At 42.9% G+C, this 17513-nt stretch overlaps 1 protein-coding gene across 2 annotated transcripts; it reads left to right on the top strand.

Annotated features, from left to right (window-relative positions):
* Positions 1–819: 819 nt before the first annotated feature.
* On the top strand, positions 820–16591 carry xkrx (XK related X-linked). Of its 2 annotated transcripts, none has more exons than XM_061233544.1 (3): positions 820–933; positions 13921–14183; positions 14697–16591. In XM_061233544.1, the coding sequence occupies exons 1-3, from the start codon at positions 929–931 to the stop codon at positions 15497–15499; spliced, it is 1071 nt and encodes a 356-aa protein (XP_061089528.1). In that variant the 5' UTR covers positions 820–928; the 3' UTR covers positions 15500–16591. The 2 variants fall into 2 exon arrangements, with proteins under 2 accessions (XP_061089528.1, XP_061089527.1); XM_061233543.1 differs by lacking the exon at positions 820–933 and adding an exon at positions 942–2048.
* The last annotated feature ends 922 nt before the right edge of the window (positions 16592–17513 follow it).

Below are 17513 nucleotides of genomic sequence, written 5' to 3'. Positions count from 1 at the left end.
GGGGCAATGAGGAGTAACACCAAACTCCAGTTAATTATAGATCCCCTGCATATCCTAGAGCAGGGGTCGGCAACCCTGGTCCTGGAGAGCCGCAGGGTGTGCTGGCTTTCGTCTCCACCTTAAAGTAAGCAACCGATTCAGACCCAAGAAACCACGTGAGTTAACTGTGTAATCAACGGCTTTCATTGATAAATTAATGCCAAGTAACAACGAAAGCCAGCACACCCTGCGGCTCTCCAGGACCAGGGTTGCCGACCCCTGTCCTAGAGAGATTAAATTGCATTTGAAAAGCAGGGAAAGATGGTTTTACCTTGTTATTATATCATTCAAAATGTGGATAAAACCCTCCTTCTGTACTTTCCGAAGTAATGCTTTTTTTTTGGTGAACCCTCTAGAAATGTACCAGAACAAAGTAGCTTTAGCTTTCAGTGCACAGAATGCGAACCAAATGTATTACCAATAAAAAATATTGTACCACTCTGAACAGGGTCATTTGTATTGGGTACAATTTCAATGATTTTGTGAAATTCAACAGATCATATGCAAACATTTTTGGTCATTCATGGTATCTCAGTGACCCAAAGCATATCTTGGATCATTATTGTATAGAGATACTCATCTAGATGTGATCACAAAATACTTCAGTTACTTCCGCTGCAGAAGACTCATGTAACTGAATATCATTTTAATGTTAACTATTAGGGTTATTGTTCGTGGGATTAATGTAATAAATTAATCAACCATTTAATTACAATTAATTTAATTAATTGATATAATGAATTAATAGCAGAACCTATTCCATTTGTTCACTCCCAGTCACGCGCATGAATCGACACGCTTCGGTTTTAACTGTCCAAGAGCACTAGGACCCGAGGGCACGGCCCACGAAAGACAGGAGGGTTGACTTTGCACAACATGCCTCCCCAACATGCGGTAGGCAACATGCGTGAAGCGCACCTGCCTTTACTGATCAGCAGGAGTTAACCAACTAGTGCACTGCTACACAAATTATTGCAAATGGGACTTGAAAAGAAGAGTGACTCAGACCGACGGGTTAGATGGAGTGTACATCACAGATTTATTTAGCCGCAATTAAATGGGGGCATTGAGCCCATCACCGCGGACTACAAGCTGTGACAACTGATTGTAGAATGTTGTGGGGTTTTACGCGGCTTCTTTGAACAAGGTAACGTTAGTGATATTAGATAGCATAACAGCTTTTCCAAAACATGCACAGTGGACCTGATATTGCAGGGAATCCGAGGATTTTTTATTTAGATAAATGATCATGGTAGTAGTTTTGACTAATTTAATTAGAGCAATCGATGCTACGTTAATGTCACACAGGGCACTGTGTTTGCAAACGTTAGATAGCCAAGTTTGCCTAGCCTAGCTAGCTACATAAGTTATAGTTAACGTTAGCTAGACTAAGTTAGCTTAATCGCGTGTTAGCTAGGCAATTAACGTTAGCTATATTTGTGACGTCCCTTGTTTTTTTCCACTGGGATGTGTCAGTATGAATAGGAAATAACGATAACGTTAGTTATGTATATTATAAATGCTTCACAAATGCAGAAATGACTAGCTAGATTGGCGTAGTTGGCACCAGGTTACGTAGCACAGCAAACGTTGGCTAAGTTAACCGGTTTCGTAGTTGGCGAATGTACTGCCCATTTTATATTAGTGAAGAAGACTATGGCTGACAAGTGCGAAGGAACCGAAAACGATATTCTTGAATATCAACAACATCAACCAGCTCGCAAGACTTCAAACCGGCACATTTTGGTAGTCAACCACCACAGCATTCAACCTCCCTTTGGCGTGGTGATTACCACGGTTCTGTATTGTGCCGAATTCGTTAGCGCAGCGATCCTCTGCAGTGTGTACCACAAGACCGATGATCAGTTCTGGTTAGGGCTGACCATTACCTTCATGCTAGTACCCTCGGTGCTCACTCAACTGACGCTGACTTTTGTACATCGGGACCTGGGAAGAGACCGGCCCATTGTCCTTTTCTTACATCTTCTACAAATGGGACCGATAATGAGGTATGTGAATGATTTATGTCTCTTCGAGTATAAGAACCAAAGTTTCGACCTGCGCCGTGTCTTTGCCGGATGGTCTTTTCTGGCACTTTAGAATTCCAAATAGATGTCTTCATTTTGTCTGTTGACAACAGTCAATTACATTTTTAGTGGTTCATTGGTGGAAGTTTGGATGGAGGGCAGAATGATGCGTTCTGAGTGGAACTTGGGGTCTTGTCATTGTTCAGAAACTGATATGGACTTTGGTTTGACAGCCTTTCCAAAAGAAAGATAAGTGGATCGATGAGATATGAGTATGTATGTCAGGTTATGGAAACGGTTTGCTTGTGTGCTTGAGGCTATAACTTGGGGCCATTTCGAAAAGGGAATCTTGTTTTGGACCGTTTTTACTTTCAAAACACCCGTCTTGTCCGTAACGTTGTCGGAAGTCACGGAAATATCCTGGAGTTGATGAAGTGTAGGGGTGGGACATACTGGTTCCTGGATTTCATAGTAACTTAATTACGTGATTTATTTCATTTGTCAAATTATTTAGGCCTACATTATCTGACATTGACATGGGTCAATTTGTTTTTAAGTTCATGAACGACAGCTTCCCACATTTGAAACATTTTACTGTGGTGAAATCTACGGCTGAAGCAACAGTGGTGTATGCTACAAAATTGGGTAATTGGCTAACTGAGCCACAGAGTAACCAGAGGTTACAAAAAACTGAAGTGAAACTATGATGGATCCATTATCTCTTCCCATCTTCATGTGGACACCACTATATCGTGGACTGCGCATATTTGATATCGCAAAGTGCAACAGCTTATCTGTTTTTTTCAGAGATCCTTTGGAGCAAGCAAACAGGGCTTTACAGCTATAATTCAGTTTGTATGGATGCTTCTGTCTTTAATATAACTGTGTCGCTTGAAGATGCAAGCATTGTAATCTTAATGTACTTTGGGAAAATATTAAATGGTTTATGAGGCTTGAATCTGCAGTTCTTTCAGTTGGATTTGTGACGTTTACAGCTACCTGTATCATTTTACAATAACTGAACGCCTCTCCTGGACACGTGCCCATCTTAATTGGGGCTGTAGTGCTTGGCAGTTCGCAGACCAGTGTAAAAGGATCAAGGTCAGTGACGCATTGATACAGGCTCTATATTTGTATATCTGGAAGAAAACTCTTAGTCAGGGTGCCTGGAGATATAATTCAGTCTATAGAACTGAATTGTCTATAGAACAAAGGAAAAGGGCCCTGTGCGAAAGTCTGTGACCCCTTTTGGATTATACTTTGTTACTTTTAAAAAACATGTACATGAAGGCCCAGACCCAGGCGATTTACTCGTTAGGGCTTCAATGAGTCAGGTGAGTATAATTCCAGGGCTGACATTTTCATTCTGAAGTAACGCCATGCCTCCTAAAGTATCCAACTGCGGTAGCTGTAGCCTACTGTCTGGTGTTAACAACCATGGGTTCCTCTAAACAGTTGCCGGCTGCAAAAACTCAATGTTTCAAACTACATATGTCCACTGTCAGAAATATTATTCGACGATGGAAGATGAATGGATTGGAAGATAAATGGTTGAAGTCAATGCAAGGTCTGGAAGACCAAGAAAGATTTCAGATAGAATGGCCTGGGACCTGGTGAGAAATGCTCAGAAGAAACCACACTGTCAAGGGCTTGCAAAAAACGGTAGCAAGCAAGGGTCTAGCTGTTCACGGCACAACAATACAACATACTTTAAACAAGAAAGACCAACATGGCCGAGTGACAAAATTGAGCGTCTGAAGTATGCAAAAGAAAACACTGAAGCCTTTTGGAACAATGTGCTTTGGACTGACTAAACTTAAATTTTAAATTTAAACTTCAAATAAACTTTTTGGCCACCACCAAGTATACCTTCCTTGGTGGTGGCCTGTTTGGTGAAAAAATGGTGAATCCTTTTGAGAACAGCTTGCCAACTGTTAAGCATGGAGGTGGATCCATTATGCTTTAGAGTTGTGTGGCAGCTAGAGGCACAGGAAATATTGTGCGAGTGGAAGGAAGAATGGATTGCAGCACATATCATGAAATTCTAGAGGTTAATGTTCATCCAAGGTCAATCCAGACTTTGTAGTTGAAGAGAGGTTGGGTATTCCAACAAGACAATGATCCAACACATGGCCTACCTCAAAATCAACCAAGAAGAACCTTCTAGAAAGACGGGTGCAGGTTTTGGAATGGCCACAGTCCCAAGACTTTAATATTATTGGAAATCTGTGGAGAGATCTCAAACGTGCTGTACATGCAAGGAGGCTGAAGAATATTTCTGAGCTAGAGGTGTTCTGCCAGGAAGAATGGGGGGAAAGAATTTAATTGAAAGACTTAGCTGTCTGCCGGAAGCGTTTACAAGCGTTATAGTTGTTGCAGTACAGTAAAGTACTAATTGACAGGGTTCCCAAAGTTTTCCCTTTTTTTTATTATTTTGAATAAAGTCTAATCAAAAGCTTTAAAATGTGAAGACTATTTGGGTAAGAGAGTATTTGAGTAAATAATAGTACATAACACTTCATCTTTGGTAGCATTTCCATTGCCGTCTATTGATTTGCTAGTGCACAAATGCAAAAGTAAGACTTTAATATGTATTATATCTAGCTATACACTCACCGAGCACTTTATTTGGTATTTATTAGCCTTTATTTTTTTTACTTCTGCTGTAGCTTATCCGCACCGTTATGCTGAGTTGTGTGTTCAGAGATGCTCTTCTGCATACCGCTGTTGAAATGTGTGGTTATTTGCATTACTGTCACCTTCCTGTCAGCTTTGATCAGTCTGGCCATTCTCCTCTGACGTCTCTCATTAACAATGCGTTTCTGTCTGCAGAACTGCTGCTCTCTGGTTTCGTTTTTGTTTTTTGCACCATTCTTTGTAACCTAGAGGCTAGTGTCTGTGAAACTCCCAGGAGATCAGCAGTTTCTGAGATACTCAAACCACCCTGTCTGCCACCAACAATCACTCCACGGTCAAAGTCACTTGGATCACATTTTTTTCCCCATTCTGATGGTTGATGTGAACATTAACTGAAGCTCCTGACCTGTATCTACATGATTGTATGCATTACATTGCCTGATTAGATAATCGCATGAATAAGTAAGTTAGGTGTAAAAATGTTCCTAATAAAGTGCTCGGTGAGTGTATATATGTCTTCCTTTTGCATTTGTGTGTGTGTATGTGTCTCAAACTGCACTCCAATCCCAGTCAGCTGGAACCATTTAAAGGAGATGAATATTTCATGGCCCATTACCAGTACAATGACTCTGAAACCAGGAATTTGTGAGTAGTGCAACAGAATGCTGATTTGCAGTTGTCTTGGCTTATCCGCCAATTTTCTTTCGTAAGGTGCTTAGCGTGAACGCCCGTTGTGTTACATTAATTGAGCAAATGCTTATATCCAGAGCATCTCGATCGTTTCTGAAGATAAAAAACACACACATGGGACCCCCCAACAGCATCCCCAAGCACAAGCTGACATTTCTGGTTTGAGTCTGCGTGACGTCGTTATCTGTCTCTGACCGACAGTGGTTTGCTTCATCCTGCCACGGGAACGCGGATCTTAAGTCCACCAACGTAACCTCGGGTTACCGCTGCTTCCTTGCCCGCTGACGTACGGCTTCCCATTTCAAACATGCATACCTCTTTTTATTTATTAATGATGAGGGAAATCCTGAGTAGGTAATTGGAGGCAGCAATATTTTACAGGGGCAGACTTGACATTTAACACTCAACTTAAGAGTTAGTAAGGCTTATGTGATCTGTCCAAGTGATGACTACTTTCTTCTGTTCAGGCATCAAAAATGTGGTATGATTGGCAGCAGTCTGTGATTCTGTAAATTTAGATAAAATGTGAATTCATAATGATACTTGGAGAATGACACGTAGGTTCACCTAAGGTACAGAAGCCTAACCTTTCCAGCAGCCTTTTCCTGTTATGATAGGACTTCCTCTTTAATTGTTTATTTTTATTTTTTGGTTTGTGTGTGAAGGTATTCTTTAAAGAGGATGCGGTTTTGTGTATGAAACTGGAACAAACCGCCCTCTGGTTATTTAAAAACTGTGCTTCTGGTGGGTTGTTATGAGTTCCTCAAAATGACTAGCTATCGCGCCCCTTCCTGAGCTTCAGACCCTTTGTGGCCTCTTAGAAACCGTAGAGCAGGGTTTTCAAAATGTTCTGATCCATGGACCCCCCCAACTGTGGCTCAAAGGCATCTTTGAGACCCCCATCATAAGTGAAAAGGGTTATACCTGCATTTGTGAAATTCCCAAATCTATCTTTTAGTCACTGAATATCTAGTCTGGCCAGGGTCTCCCCACAGTACCTTCCATGACCCCCTGTTGCAAACCCAGTCAATAGAGGATTTGATCAAAACCATGGTCTATTAAGAGTCTGTGTGTGAGGCCCTGCCCCCATAAATTACATTGCATGTCAGTTGGCTGACGCTTTTATCCAAAACGACTTGCGGTTCATTTCGACTAAGCAGGAGACAATCCTCCCCTGGAGCAATGCATGTTTAAGGGCCTTGCTGAAGGGCCCAACGGCTGTGCAGATCTTATCGTAGCAACACCGGGATTTGAACCACCGACCTTGCGGGTCCCAGTTATGTACCTTAACCACTACGCTACAGGCCGCCCTAAATGGTGTATTGAGCCCAGCAGATTACTATACAGCGTAGTCCCCTATTTGCTCTTTAAGGAGATGGCATGTTGCTGCAAAGATGGTTGGGAGGTGATATAAGATACTCCACCGCAGCAGCTGTGTTCTCTGTGTGTAAGGGGCTGCAGAAGAGCTGGGTCATTTCTCACTGCTCAGCATTTAGGAATGAAACTGAGCCCCAGGGAGCTCCTTGTTGTTTTTTTATTATTATTATTTTTTTTCCTCTGTCCTTCCTCCACAAATATATTGATGTCATAGGAAAGACAGGACAAACTCCGCCTTCCTGCTTGTGACCTACTTTTCCATAGGGTACTTTCCCTTAGAATTTACTACAACTACTCTGCAGAAATGAAACTGTTCTGTGGGAAGGTGAATGGTGTTTTTCCAATTAACTGCCAAGACAAACTGAAATGCCGCTATATGAACTTATACATTTCAGGATATAAAGTGACTGTAAAGACAAAATCCATGAATGGATTCAGACTACGTTGTAAGGGGCTATTATGGTAGGTATTAAGCATCAGCAAAATTAGAGGATCAAATGCATTGCAATATTGACTTATCAGTCTAAACATTTACATATATTCCTATGTGGGGATTAATTGGGTGGAGTTCAATTTATTACAAGACTCTGAGCTACTGGGTCTGGGTCCTCCATGACATCTAGAATTCCCTGACCTTACGGCCAATAAATGTTTTAGTCCCATGCATATCTCCTCCCATAGTTTCATGAGATTTTTAAATGTTCTCAATTCATATAATAATCAGCATTAGTAGCTGCAGTATTCAATAATTCTTGTAACTTGTCCAAAAGGGGTGGCCTGTAGCATAGTGGTTAAGGTACATGACTGGGATCCCCGGTGTAGCCACAATCTGCATAGCCCTTGAGCAAGGCCCTGCATTGCTCCAGGGGAGGATTACATTACATTACATTACATTAATGCTATTTGGCAGACACTCTTATCCAGAGCGACGTACAACAAGGTGCATACCCATAACCAGGAATAAGTGCGCTGAATGACCCTAGAGAGAAGTACAATTTCAACTGCTACCAGTACAACAAAGATAAGGACCAGGGCCAATTTAAATTTTTTAATATATATTTTTTTATTTTTAACTGAAAAACAAACAAAATGCAAAAGTATGACCAAACCCCTTAACTAGCCAAACACTGCTTACCTAGCCAAACTAAAATACTGACACACAAAAAAGTAAATCACAGAAAGACAACAATTAAGGTTTACAGGGAGGTGGGGAGAGACGGGGAGAGGATTGTCTCCTGCTTAGTCTAATCAACCGTACGTCACTCTGGATAAGACCTTCTGTCCAATGCCATTAATGTAATGTAATGTAATGTAACGTATAGACATTTTTTTTACGGAGATTTGTAGCACAGGCTGTGTGGCGATGCAGTGGATAATATAGTTGCCTCTCAACAGCTTCCAGGATTCAAATCCCGACTGGGGCCTTAGTGTGGTGTTCGCATTTAGCTATTTTTCTGCTTTTAATCCCTGTACTAACCTTGTCCCTCTCCTAGTTTCCCTCCTTCTCCAATAAAATTTACTTGTGGGTAGTACATTTTGGGAGGAGTTGAGGACGGAGTTGGAGTGGTGAGACCCCGCCCATCCAATCCTGACATTCTTTTCAATACAGATATTATGTCTGACTTGAAACGTGTGTTATTATAGGTATTTACATTCCTTTGAATCGATACTTGGTGAACGTGTAGTGGATGCATCCCTCTGTGATAATTTATGGTTGTTAAAACTATTTGCAGCCACTTTAAAGTTGATTCTTGGGCGATATCTTAAAATGAATACATTTTTATTTTGTACATATTCTTTGCCATTTCCTATTCATCTTGAATTATGCACTTTTTATACACAGTCTTGAAAGTTTTGTATGTTAAAAACAAATTAATCATAACCCATACTTCAGTGAGGTTGGCAGATAAGCTGTTGGCAATTCAAGGATGCCTTGCTTTAGAACGCCATCTTGTGGACATTTAAAAGCCAAGTTCACGTTCTGGGGTTTTAAAATATATACATTTAAGTATAATCCATTTTTGCAGCTTCTGATGACCTGCCACTGGAAAAATAGCTGGTGTTGGGGCATTCAGGATTTATGGTTTAAACTCTAGCAAGAAAGTGCATTTAAAGTCTTTTTTTCAAAAAGCAGTTTATAGTGATGCTTGGTTTTCAGATTCATTTTATGGATTTTATTTGCAATGATATTTTATTTATTTGCAGATTTTGCACATGAGTAAAAACAAGAGTAAAATAAAATGATATAAATGAAGAAAATATTACATTACTTTACAGTCATTTAGCAGATGCTCTTATCCAGAACGACGTACATCAAAGTGCAAATCAGAGCAGAACCAGGGACAAGTGCGCTGAAAACCCTAGAGTACGGTTCCAAGTGCTGGAGTGATCACATTTGACATTTTAATCCTTGTAGAATAATCTGAGAAATTGACCAAGTAGCAATACCACAGTTTTGGCAACTGGAATAGTAACATAATTAAACGCAAATGCGATCATTGCATATAGCATGCACATGGAATACGAGGCAAATATAGTAGTAGTAGTAATAATAATAATAATAATAATATAATGATAAAATGGAAACCCATTCTTGGATTATATTAAAACCTCAATCTTTAGTTGGTTAAAGTGTTTTTTATTGTTTTTTTTATTATTGAATATGCATACTTGGTATTCATGGTACATTCCACACAATATGCCATTTCTGCATTAATACTGTGATCATTTGCATATAAATTATAGGCTGTATACGAATACCGCTAGTCTGAAAGTGTATAATTGACTGAGTATAAAGACTTTGAAGAGGGGGAGAAATGACCAGGTGTAGATGTGTATTCCACACTTGGGTAAAAACTGACCCCTAGTGGTGAGATTTTTAGACGTGCGTAGATTTGCAGTTGGGTATTGGTGGACTTCTTCTAAACAAAAATACAGCTTTGTAAAGAATTTATGCCATAAGTAATCTTTATTTTTTTGAAATGGCGGTAAAGACTGAGAAAATTGATTGGAAAATGTTGCAATTCTGACATCATTTTTGTAAGAAATGGATCCTTAAGAACAGTGTGACTGGCACGACTGCACATATTGTTACAGTAAAATGTGGCAAGATGTGGCTATAATATAATTAGTAGACAAGACTCATACCAAAATATTAGACTTTCTTCTGAAATATGATTTTTCATAACCATAGGAACATGTTAAATTGTATATGGGCTATTCCAGCATTATGGATGCTGGACACAAAATGACAAACAAAATCCCCCAGAAATATTACTCTTCTTACTTGATGATAAATGTTAATGCATATTATCATAGCACCCACGTGGCTGAGGGAAAGGCCCAAAAAAAAAAAAAAATACAAAGAAATATTGTGAAGCCAGAAGAAATGTGACAAATAACTTGTGGGGAGACTATACGCTGAGCAAGTCTAATGCAGAAAGTTTGATATCCATGTAATGTAGGAGGCTTGGCTGAACATAAAAGTAGCAATTTTTAAGATGTTTATATCTTTGTTTAGATTTTTATGTGGAGATACCAGTGGTATGGATGTTATGCCATTGCATTATGGATGTGACACGTCTGAAATGCACATTGTTTGACGCACATATCAGTTTTGACATTGAGAACCATCTGAAATGATTTTGAATGTTTTCAAGATGGCCACCACATAGCATTGATTTTGAAGGTAATGGGACTAATAAATCAATTTTTAAGTATTTTCCTGTTGGTCACAATCAACTGGGAGATAATAAGTTTTAAGTGCGTTTATTTTTTTCATGCTCAGGTTGACATTACTGTGGAGTTGCCCATGTTCCATAAAGTTACTGGAAAATCATTTGAATTTAGCTTTTTACGTCATCATGTACTAGTGGGATTGTATGTCAATCAATGTGTCAGTTTCCCCTCCAATCAATGTTGCGCATTCTTCCCCCTCCTCTCGCCCTTCAAAATATCCCCAAAAGCGATTTATTTCCCCCGTGTATACGTCATATTGAGCAAGCTAGTGCTGCTCTAACTTCTGTTGTCTTTAATGGTAAGGGATTTTTTTAACCATCGTACAGATCATCTTATAGATGTGTTCTTTCCAACAGTTGAATTGAGTTTCAAGAATTTCAAAACGCAACTAAAAGCTTGTTTAAAATTATTTCTATTAATAATTAAAGATGCATTTTCTACGTTGTATTTCTTTTTTTTTTATGCAGCTGAATCAACTGAGTACAAGCTGCTTTGGAGTTACCTGAACTATATTTTTATTGCTTTAAACCACACATACTGAATGCCATATAACCTAATGAGTTGGACTGCGTTCGAATCGATAGCAATTGAATCATTTTCTCTGGTTAAGGTTTTGTGTGTCCTTCGTCACTCTTTCTTTTGGTCCAAATCATTATCTGTTGCTCTTGTTTGTCATCTCACTGTGGTTACACCTGGTGCATTTGAACAAGGGATTGCCTTGGTGACCCTGTGGTGCAGTGGATGTTGCCTAACAGGTCCTGGGGCCTCCCTGTGTGGAGTTTGCATCTTCTCCCTGTGTCTGTGGGTTTCCTCTGGCTCCTCCAGTTTCCTCCCGCAGTCCAAAGACATGCGGGATTAGGGTGTCTAAATTGCTCGTAGGTATGAGTAAATGGTAAATGGTTGGCATTTATATAACGCCTTTATCCAAAGCGCTGTACAATTGATGCTTCTCGTTCACCCATTCATACACACACTCACACACCGACGGCAATTGGCTGCCATGCAAGGCGCCGACCAGCTCATCAGGAGCATTTGGGGGTTAGGTGTCTTGCTCAGGGACACTTCGACACAGCCCGGGCGGGGGATCGAACCGGCAACCCTCCGACTGCCAGACGACTGCTTTTACTGCCTGAGCCAATGAGACGACTGCTGTTACTGCCTGAGCCAATGAGACGACTGCTTTTACTGCCTGAGCCATGTCGAGTATGTGAGTGGATGGTATGTGCGCGTTGCTGGGCAACCTGTCCAGGATGTATACCTGCCTCTTGCCCAATGCATGCTTGAGCATCAATGGGTTTGCATATGGATGGATGGCATTGCCTTGGTTAATGTCTAATGTTGTATATCTAGTTGATGCTTGATGGACAATGTCTCAAATATTTTGAAGATCAAGTAAACAAAATTAAAATTGTAAATTAAAATTCTGTCGTAACATGCACTGGGCTCCAGAATTATTGCCACCTTTAATAAAAATGAAGGCTGCATGTAAGGAACAACACAAATAATTCATCTAGCAACAAATATAAGGTTAAAGTGCAGGTCGTCAGCTTTAATTTGAGGACATATACATACTTATTTGGTGATCCATGTTAGAATTGCATCCCTGTTTATAAATATTTTTCGTCCTGAGGTGTAGGATAATTGGACAGTTAGCTACTCAGCTGTTTCTAATTGGTCAGGTGCATTCAATCATTTCCTTCGTTCAGGTATAAGAGCTTTCAGCATCTAGTCTTGTGTCTAGGCTTTTCATTGCCTTTGGAGTCACTCTGTTATTAGAGTTAGTCAACATATGGACCGGTGTTCTAGCGTCAATGACAGTCAAAAAAGCCAGCTGAGGCTGAGAATAATAATGAAAACGGAGAAAAACAATATGCTTACCAAAACTGTTTAGAACATCTTTAAAAGATGCCACCAGTAAGCTCAGTAATTGCAAAGGGACTGGTAGGCTAAGGAAGACCTTGGAAGTTTGACTTCCAAACTTCTAATACTTGTAGATATTTTGGTTAAGAGCAGCCACAAGCAAAATGGTGAAATAGATAATTTATTCAAAAATTAAACGATGGCCAAAATTGTGTCTGGCCAGAAAATGACCAAAAAGTGTTGCATATTCAACCAAGTAGTTGGAAAGGTAGAAAGTTTCTGATCAAAATTAAACTTTGTGTACTTCAAAAGTTAATAATAATTGTTCAACTTTGATCAGTTCAAGCAGGACCTCTATTTACAGGAACATACTTGCACAGTAAGTCACATCAGAAATCCATTAAAATGCATGATTGGCAAAAAAAGAAGAAAAAAAAGGGCATTAAATTACGAATGTTTCTTCAGTAGAGAAGTTGTGTAAAAATATCAAAAACAAATTCCTATTTAAATGTATTATCTTTTTTTTTTAATGATGGGCCGCTCTGACTGCTCTGACAAACTGCAGCTATGCATCACCTTACGTTTGTCCGTCCTCGGACCTCTGTCGGTAGGTGCTCACCACTGCTGACCGGCACCCTCCAAGCCTTGCCCTTTCCGAGATGCTCCTACCCAGTGAACTGGCAGTTGCGATTTGGCCCTGGTCAGAATCGCTTAGGTCTTTACGCCTGCCCGTTTCTCCTGCATCCAGCACGCTGGTGCCACCTCCGTGCCAACGAACCCACTGGAAGGGTGACGTGAAACGGCCCTTCCTGACCACAGTGAACAAAACCAGGCTTCTGGTCCTTTCCAAACTTCATTGGAATTAAGAGTGAAGGAGAGTGCTTTGATCACATTAGACCAAAATTGAATGGCCATGTGCACAGTCGACATACAAGGAGAAGTGCCTCACTCGCCTTCTGGTCCTCTCGGTTGGCTGAATCGCAAGATCAAGATCAATCGAGCATGTAAACAATTATGTACTGTAATTTGACCCAGGTCTCATGCAAATAGGCTTCCAGTGAGGTCTGTAAGTATTTGGACAGTGGTACAATTTCTGTTCTTTGGTCTCTGTAGTCCACAATTTCAATATGTGAAATGTATTATGTGCTTTATTATGCAATGTCTTCTCCTGTATATGAGGCCCTGTATCATAATATGGTGGTTGTTTTTTTGCGGATATTTTACTCGTCTGGGCCAGGCCAGGACATTTTGGCAGAAAATCTGGTTTTCTCTGCTAGGAAGCTGAGACTCGTCTTGGGTAGATTAGCCTGCCGGGCAATGACTCCAAAACATGCATCAAAATCCACACAAAAATGATGAAGTGAAAATAACATCTGTGTTCTGCAACGGCCATCTCAGTCTCCGGACTTAAGTACTTAAGTTCCGTCAAAAGCCCATTCTGGAGCCGGCTGTGTATTGGTAATGGTGCTTACTAAGCAAATGGTCCCGTGTCAGTCCGCGTGTCACATGTTAGTTATCCTCTCCCTTTCCCTGCATTGCCTGGCCCCTGCAGGTGCGTGGAGGCTCTGCTGGTGTACTTCCAGGCCGGAAAAAAAGAGGAGCCGTACGTGACCATCGCCAGGAAGATCAGGCTGAGGAATGGCACCGCGGACACGCCCGTGGAATGGGAGATCAGCCACTCGGCGCGAAAGCTGGCCACCCACCGCAATGCCTTCAAGCGCACTGCCGTCATCCAGGCCTTCCTGGGCTCCACCCCCCAGCTCACCTTGCAGCTGTACGCCAGCATCCAGGAAAAGTACATGCCTTACACGCGAGGTAGACTCTTCCTCCCCCCCCCCCGTGAAAAACATGCCTTACACGCAAGCTCCCCCCCCTGTGAAAAACATGCCTTACACGCAGGGTAGACTCTCCCCCCCCCCCCCCCCCCCGTGAAAAACATGTCTTGCACGCAAGGTAGACTCTCCCCACCGTGAAAAACATGTCTTACACACGAGGTAGACTGTCCCCCTCCCTCCACCCTACCCTACCTGTCCCACTGCATAATGCATGCCTTGCACACGAGGTGTTTGAATTAAAACGCTCCTGCACATCCCATTCTACTGAAACACTCTTCCTAGAAACGTCTCGTTAACAAATGTTGTTTCGATTTGCTGACGACAATTTTTAAGACTACTTTCTTCATAAAAGTGTTCACAATGTACCGGCGTCTGATTGGTAAATAAAAGATTAAAGGATAAGGGTTTTCAGAAAGCCTTCTGCATACCCCCCCCATTTAGTGTCATTGTTGAAGGGGACTGCGGTGAAAGCGGCTCGTCTCCTCTGTTCCAGTCGCCCTGATGGGTATCACCCTGGTGTCCATAACCTACGGGGCCCTGGTGTGCAGCGTGCTGGCCATCCAGATCAAGTACGACGACTACAAGGTGCGGGTGCGCCCGGCGGCCTACCTGTGCATGGTCCTGTGGCGCGGGCTGGAGATCGCCACGCGCGTGACGTCCCTGGTGCTCTGCAGCACCGCGCTCACCTACTGGGTGGCCCCCGCCGTGCTGGGGAACCTGGCCTTCTTCCTGCTGCTGCCCTGGGTGGAGTTCTGGAGCGGGCGGGCCTCGCTGCCCGAGCAGCTGGAGAAGAACCTGAGCAAGGTGGGCACGGCGGTGGTGCTGTGCCTGGTCACGCTGCTCTACGCCTGCATCAACGTCTTCTGCTGGTCGGCGGTGGAGCTGGACCTGGCCCACCGGGACCTCATCGCCAAGCGGCAGCGCTGGGGCCACCTGGCGGCCTACTACAGCGTGCGCCTGGCGGAGAACGTGGCCTTGGTCGCGCTGTGGTACTTCTTCAAGTCGGACTTCTACGAGTACGTGTGCGCTCCCATGCTGGCGCTGCAGCTGATCGTGTGCTACGCGCTGGGCGTGCTGTTCATGCTGCTCTTCTACCGGTACTGCCACCCCTGCCGTCGCCTGTTCAGCCACAACGTGGACGACTGCCTCCGCTGCGTCTGCTGCCACGCCCCGCCCCGCCCGGGGGTCTCCCTGACCCTCGCGCCGCTGGTCCCGGCCCCTCCCGACGGCCTCGGCGGCCGACTGGGGCTCGAACGCGAGACGGATATTCTCGATGACATCACGGATGCTGCCTGAGAGGGTACAACCCCACCCCCCCCCCTCCCACCCGAGCTTTGGTGCTGGGTGTAATGGTCACCCCTCTGTCAGGCTTCTGGGCCTAGGTTTGAGCAGTCTGTTCTAGGTTGTTCTGCAGACTGTAAGCTGGTACCCAGGACAGGTCTGCGTCTTGTTTTGTGGTTTTCGCCCGCAGACTTTCCTGTCTGCTGACTCTGTCCGCGATGGCCTGTCGGGCTTGAGAATTCTTCGCCGTATTTGTGTTTCTCCCCCCGTCGGTTTTCATAAGGTCACACGCCGGAGCTGGAGCAGGCGAAGGCAAGGTGCAGGACTGACGCCTGTTTGGTGGCGAAGTGAGTTTTGCTGCTTTTGTTGAGCTTCGTGTTTCGCTTTTTTACAAATGTTGACCTGCACATGCACTGCACTGCCTGCGGACCACGGCAGACGAAAGAATGTATTCTTCTGTATTGCGATATGACACATTGTACAAAGGGAGCCTTCAAAAAGAGGCATTGTGATGGAGGCAGCAGTCCAGGTGTGTTGGATGTGTGCCAAGGGTCTTCATAGTGGTGGAGTGAGTCAGACTGGTCCGGCCGGATGGCTCCACCTCCCTCTGAATGGGTTTTAAGACACAGACCAGACATCCTTTAAGTATTTTCTGTGAGGTTAATGAATGGCGGGGCCCCCAGAGTCAACATGCCCGCACCATTCCTTCCACCCTTGAGCCTGGCGGACAAGGAAACGTGTCGAGGACGACGTGAAACTGGATGCGGCCTTCCTCATACTGCAGTCTGCTATCTGACCGCTCTGTTTTTCCATAATTGAGAAATTGCACGTCGTAGCAGAGCTGGTGCCGGCAGCCTGTGCCCTCTGGCCAAGAAGATCAGCTGTTTTGAGAAAGTGGCAGCCAGTATAAGCTGATTAAAATCTGTTTTTGATAATGCTTTTATTCACACAGTACAGATCCACAATGTTGATTGTATTTGTTTAAATGTTTGGATCTAGAAATATTCTATTTTTTATTACGTCAGAGGTTCTATTTATTAGATTTGTTCCTGTTCATTTTCCAGAGAAACTTGAACGTGTATTGTTAAAATAAAATAATCTAATGAACTGCATGACTGAGCTTGTTTACCTGTGACTCATCGAGGGGTATGTTTTGGCAAGCAGGTTAACCTAGATACCTGGAAACTTTACTAAGCTATTCATGAAAGACCGGCTTTCCTCAAGTCATTTAACTAACAAAACTCAACTTGTCACTGACTGTTTTTTCCAGTAGCCTAAACCTGCAGCTGAGCAGTTAAATCAAAACCTGACTTTGCCTGTAATGCTGTTCATATGGGATGGGCTGTAAGCATTGTTCACCTGGGCAATTTGTTTAGTAAAGGTGCGACATGACGACCTACCTCACAGCTCTGCTTTGATTGCAACTCAAACGAGGCCTGTGTTGCAGGTTTACAAGGAGTTAGCTGGATAACTGAGTGAAAAAATCTGAACGCTCCCAGATCTGGAACATGGACTGAAGTCAACATGTGGACTTCACTGGGTTTTCTTCAGAGCGGTTATCTGACCATCTCTGTAATCCTGCTTTGTGAAAAAGCAGAAATGGTCAAGACGTTCAGTTGTCGTTCAGACCAAACATCAGAATGGGGGAGAAATGTGATATAAGTGACGAGGAATAATAATTGGTGCCAGAAGGGGTGGTTTGAGTATCTCCGAAACTGTTGATCTACTTTCATGTGCAACAGGCTCTAGATTTTGCAGAGAATGGTGTAAAAATTTTTAATTAAAATAAAAAAACATCCAGAGAGCAGCAGTTCTGTGGGCGAAAACACCTTAATTGGAGGAGAATAGTTCAAGCTGACGGGAAGGTTACCGTAACCCAAATAACCACGTTACAACAGTGGTATGCAGAAGAGCATCTCTGCTGGACACCCGTCAAACCTTGAAATGGATTGGCTACAGCAGCAGAAGACCCACCCCCGTTTCCCCTTCTGTTAGTTAAGGTCAGGGAAATGAGGCTACAGTGGGCACC

Source organism: Conger conger, chromosome 3, assembly GCF_963514075.1.
Source record: "Conger conger chromosome 3, fConCon1.1, whole genome shotgun sequence".
Lineage (NCBI taxonomy): Eukaryota > Metazoa > Chordata > Actinopteri > Anguilliformes > Congridae > Conger > Conger conger.
This window is presented reverse-complemented; position numbering and strand designations above follow the sequence as displayed.

Coding starts and splice junctions, on each gene's coding strand:
- xkrx (XM_061233543.1), top strand. CDS start 1,696: ATGGCTGACAAGTGCGAAGGAACCGAAAACGATATTCTTGAATATCAA. Junction 2,049..13,920: donor CAAATGGGACCGATAATGAG/GTATGTGAATGA, acceptor TGGCCCCTGCAG/GTGCGTGGAGGCTCTGCTGG. Junction 14,184..14,696: donor GTACATGCCTTACACGCGAG/GTAGACTCTTCC, acceptor CCTCTGTTCCAG/TCGCCCTGATGGGTATCACC.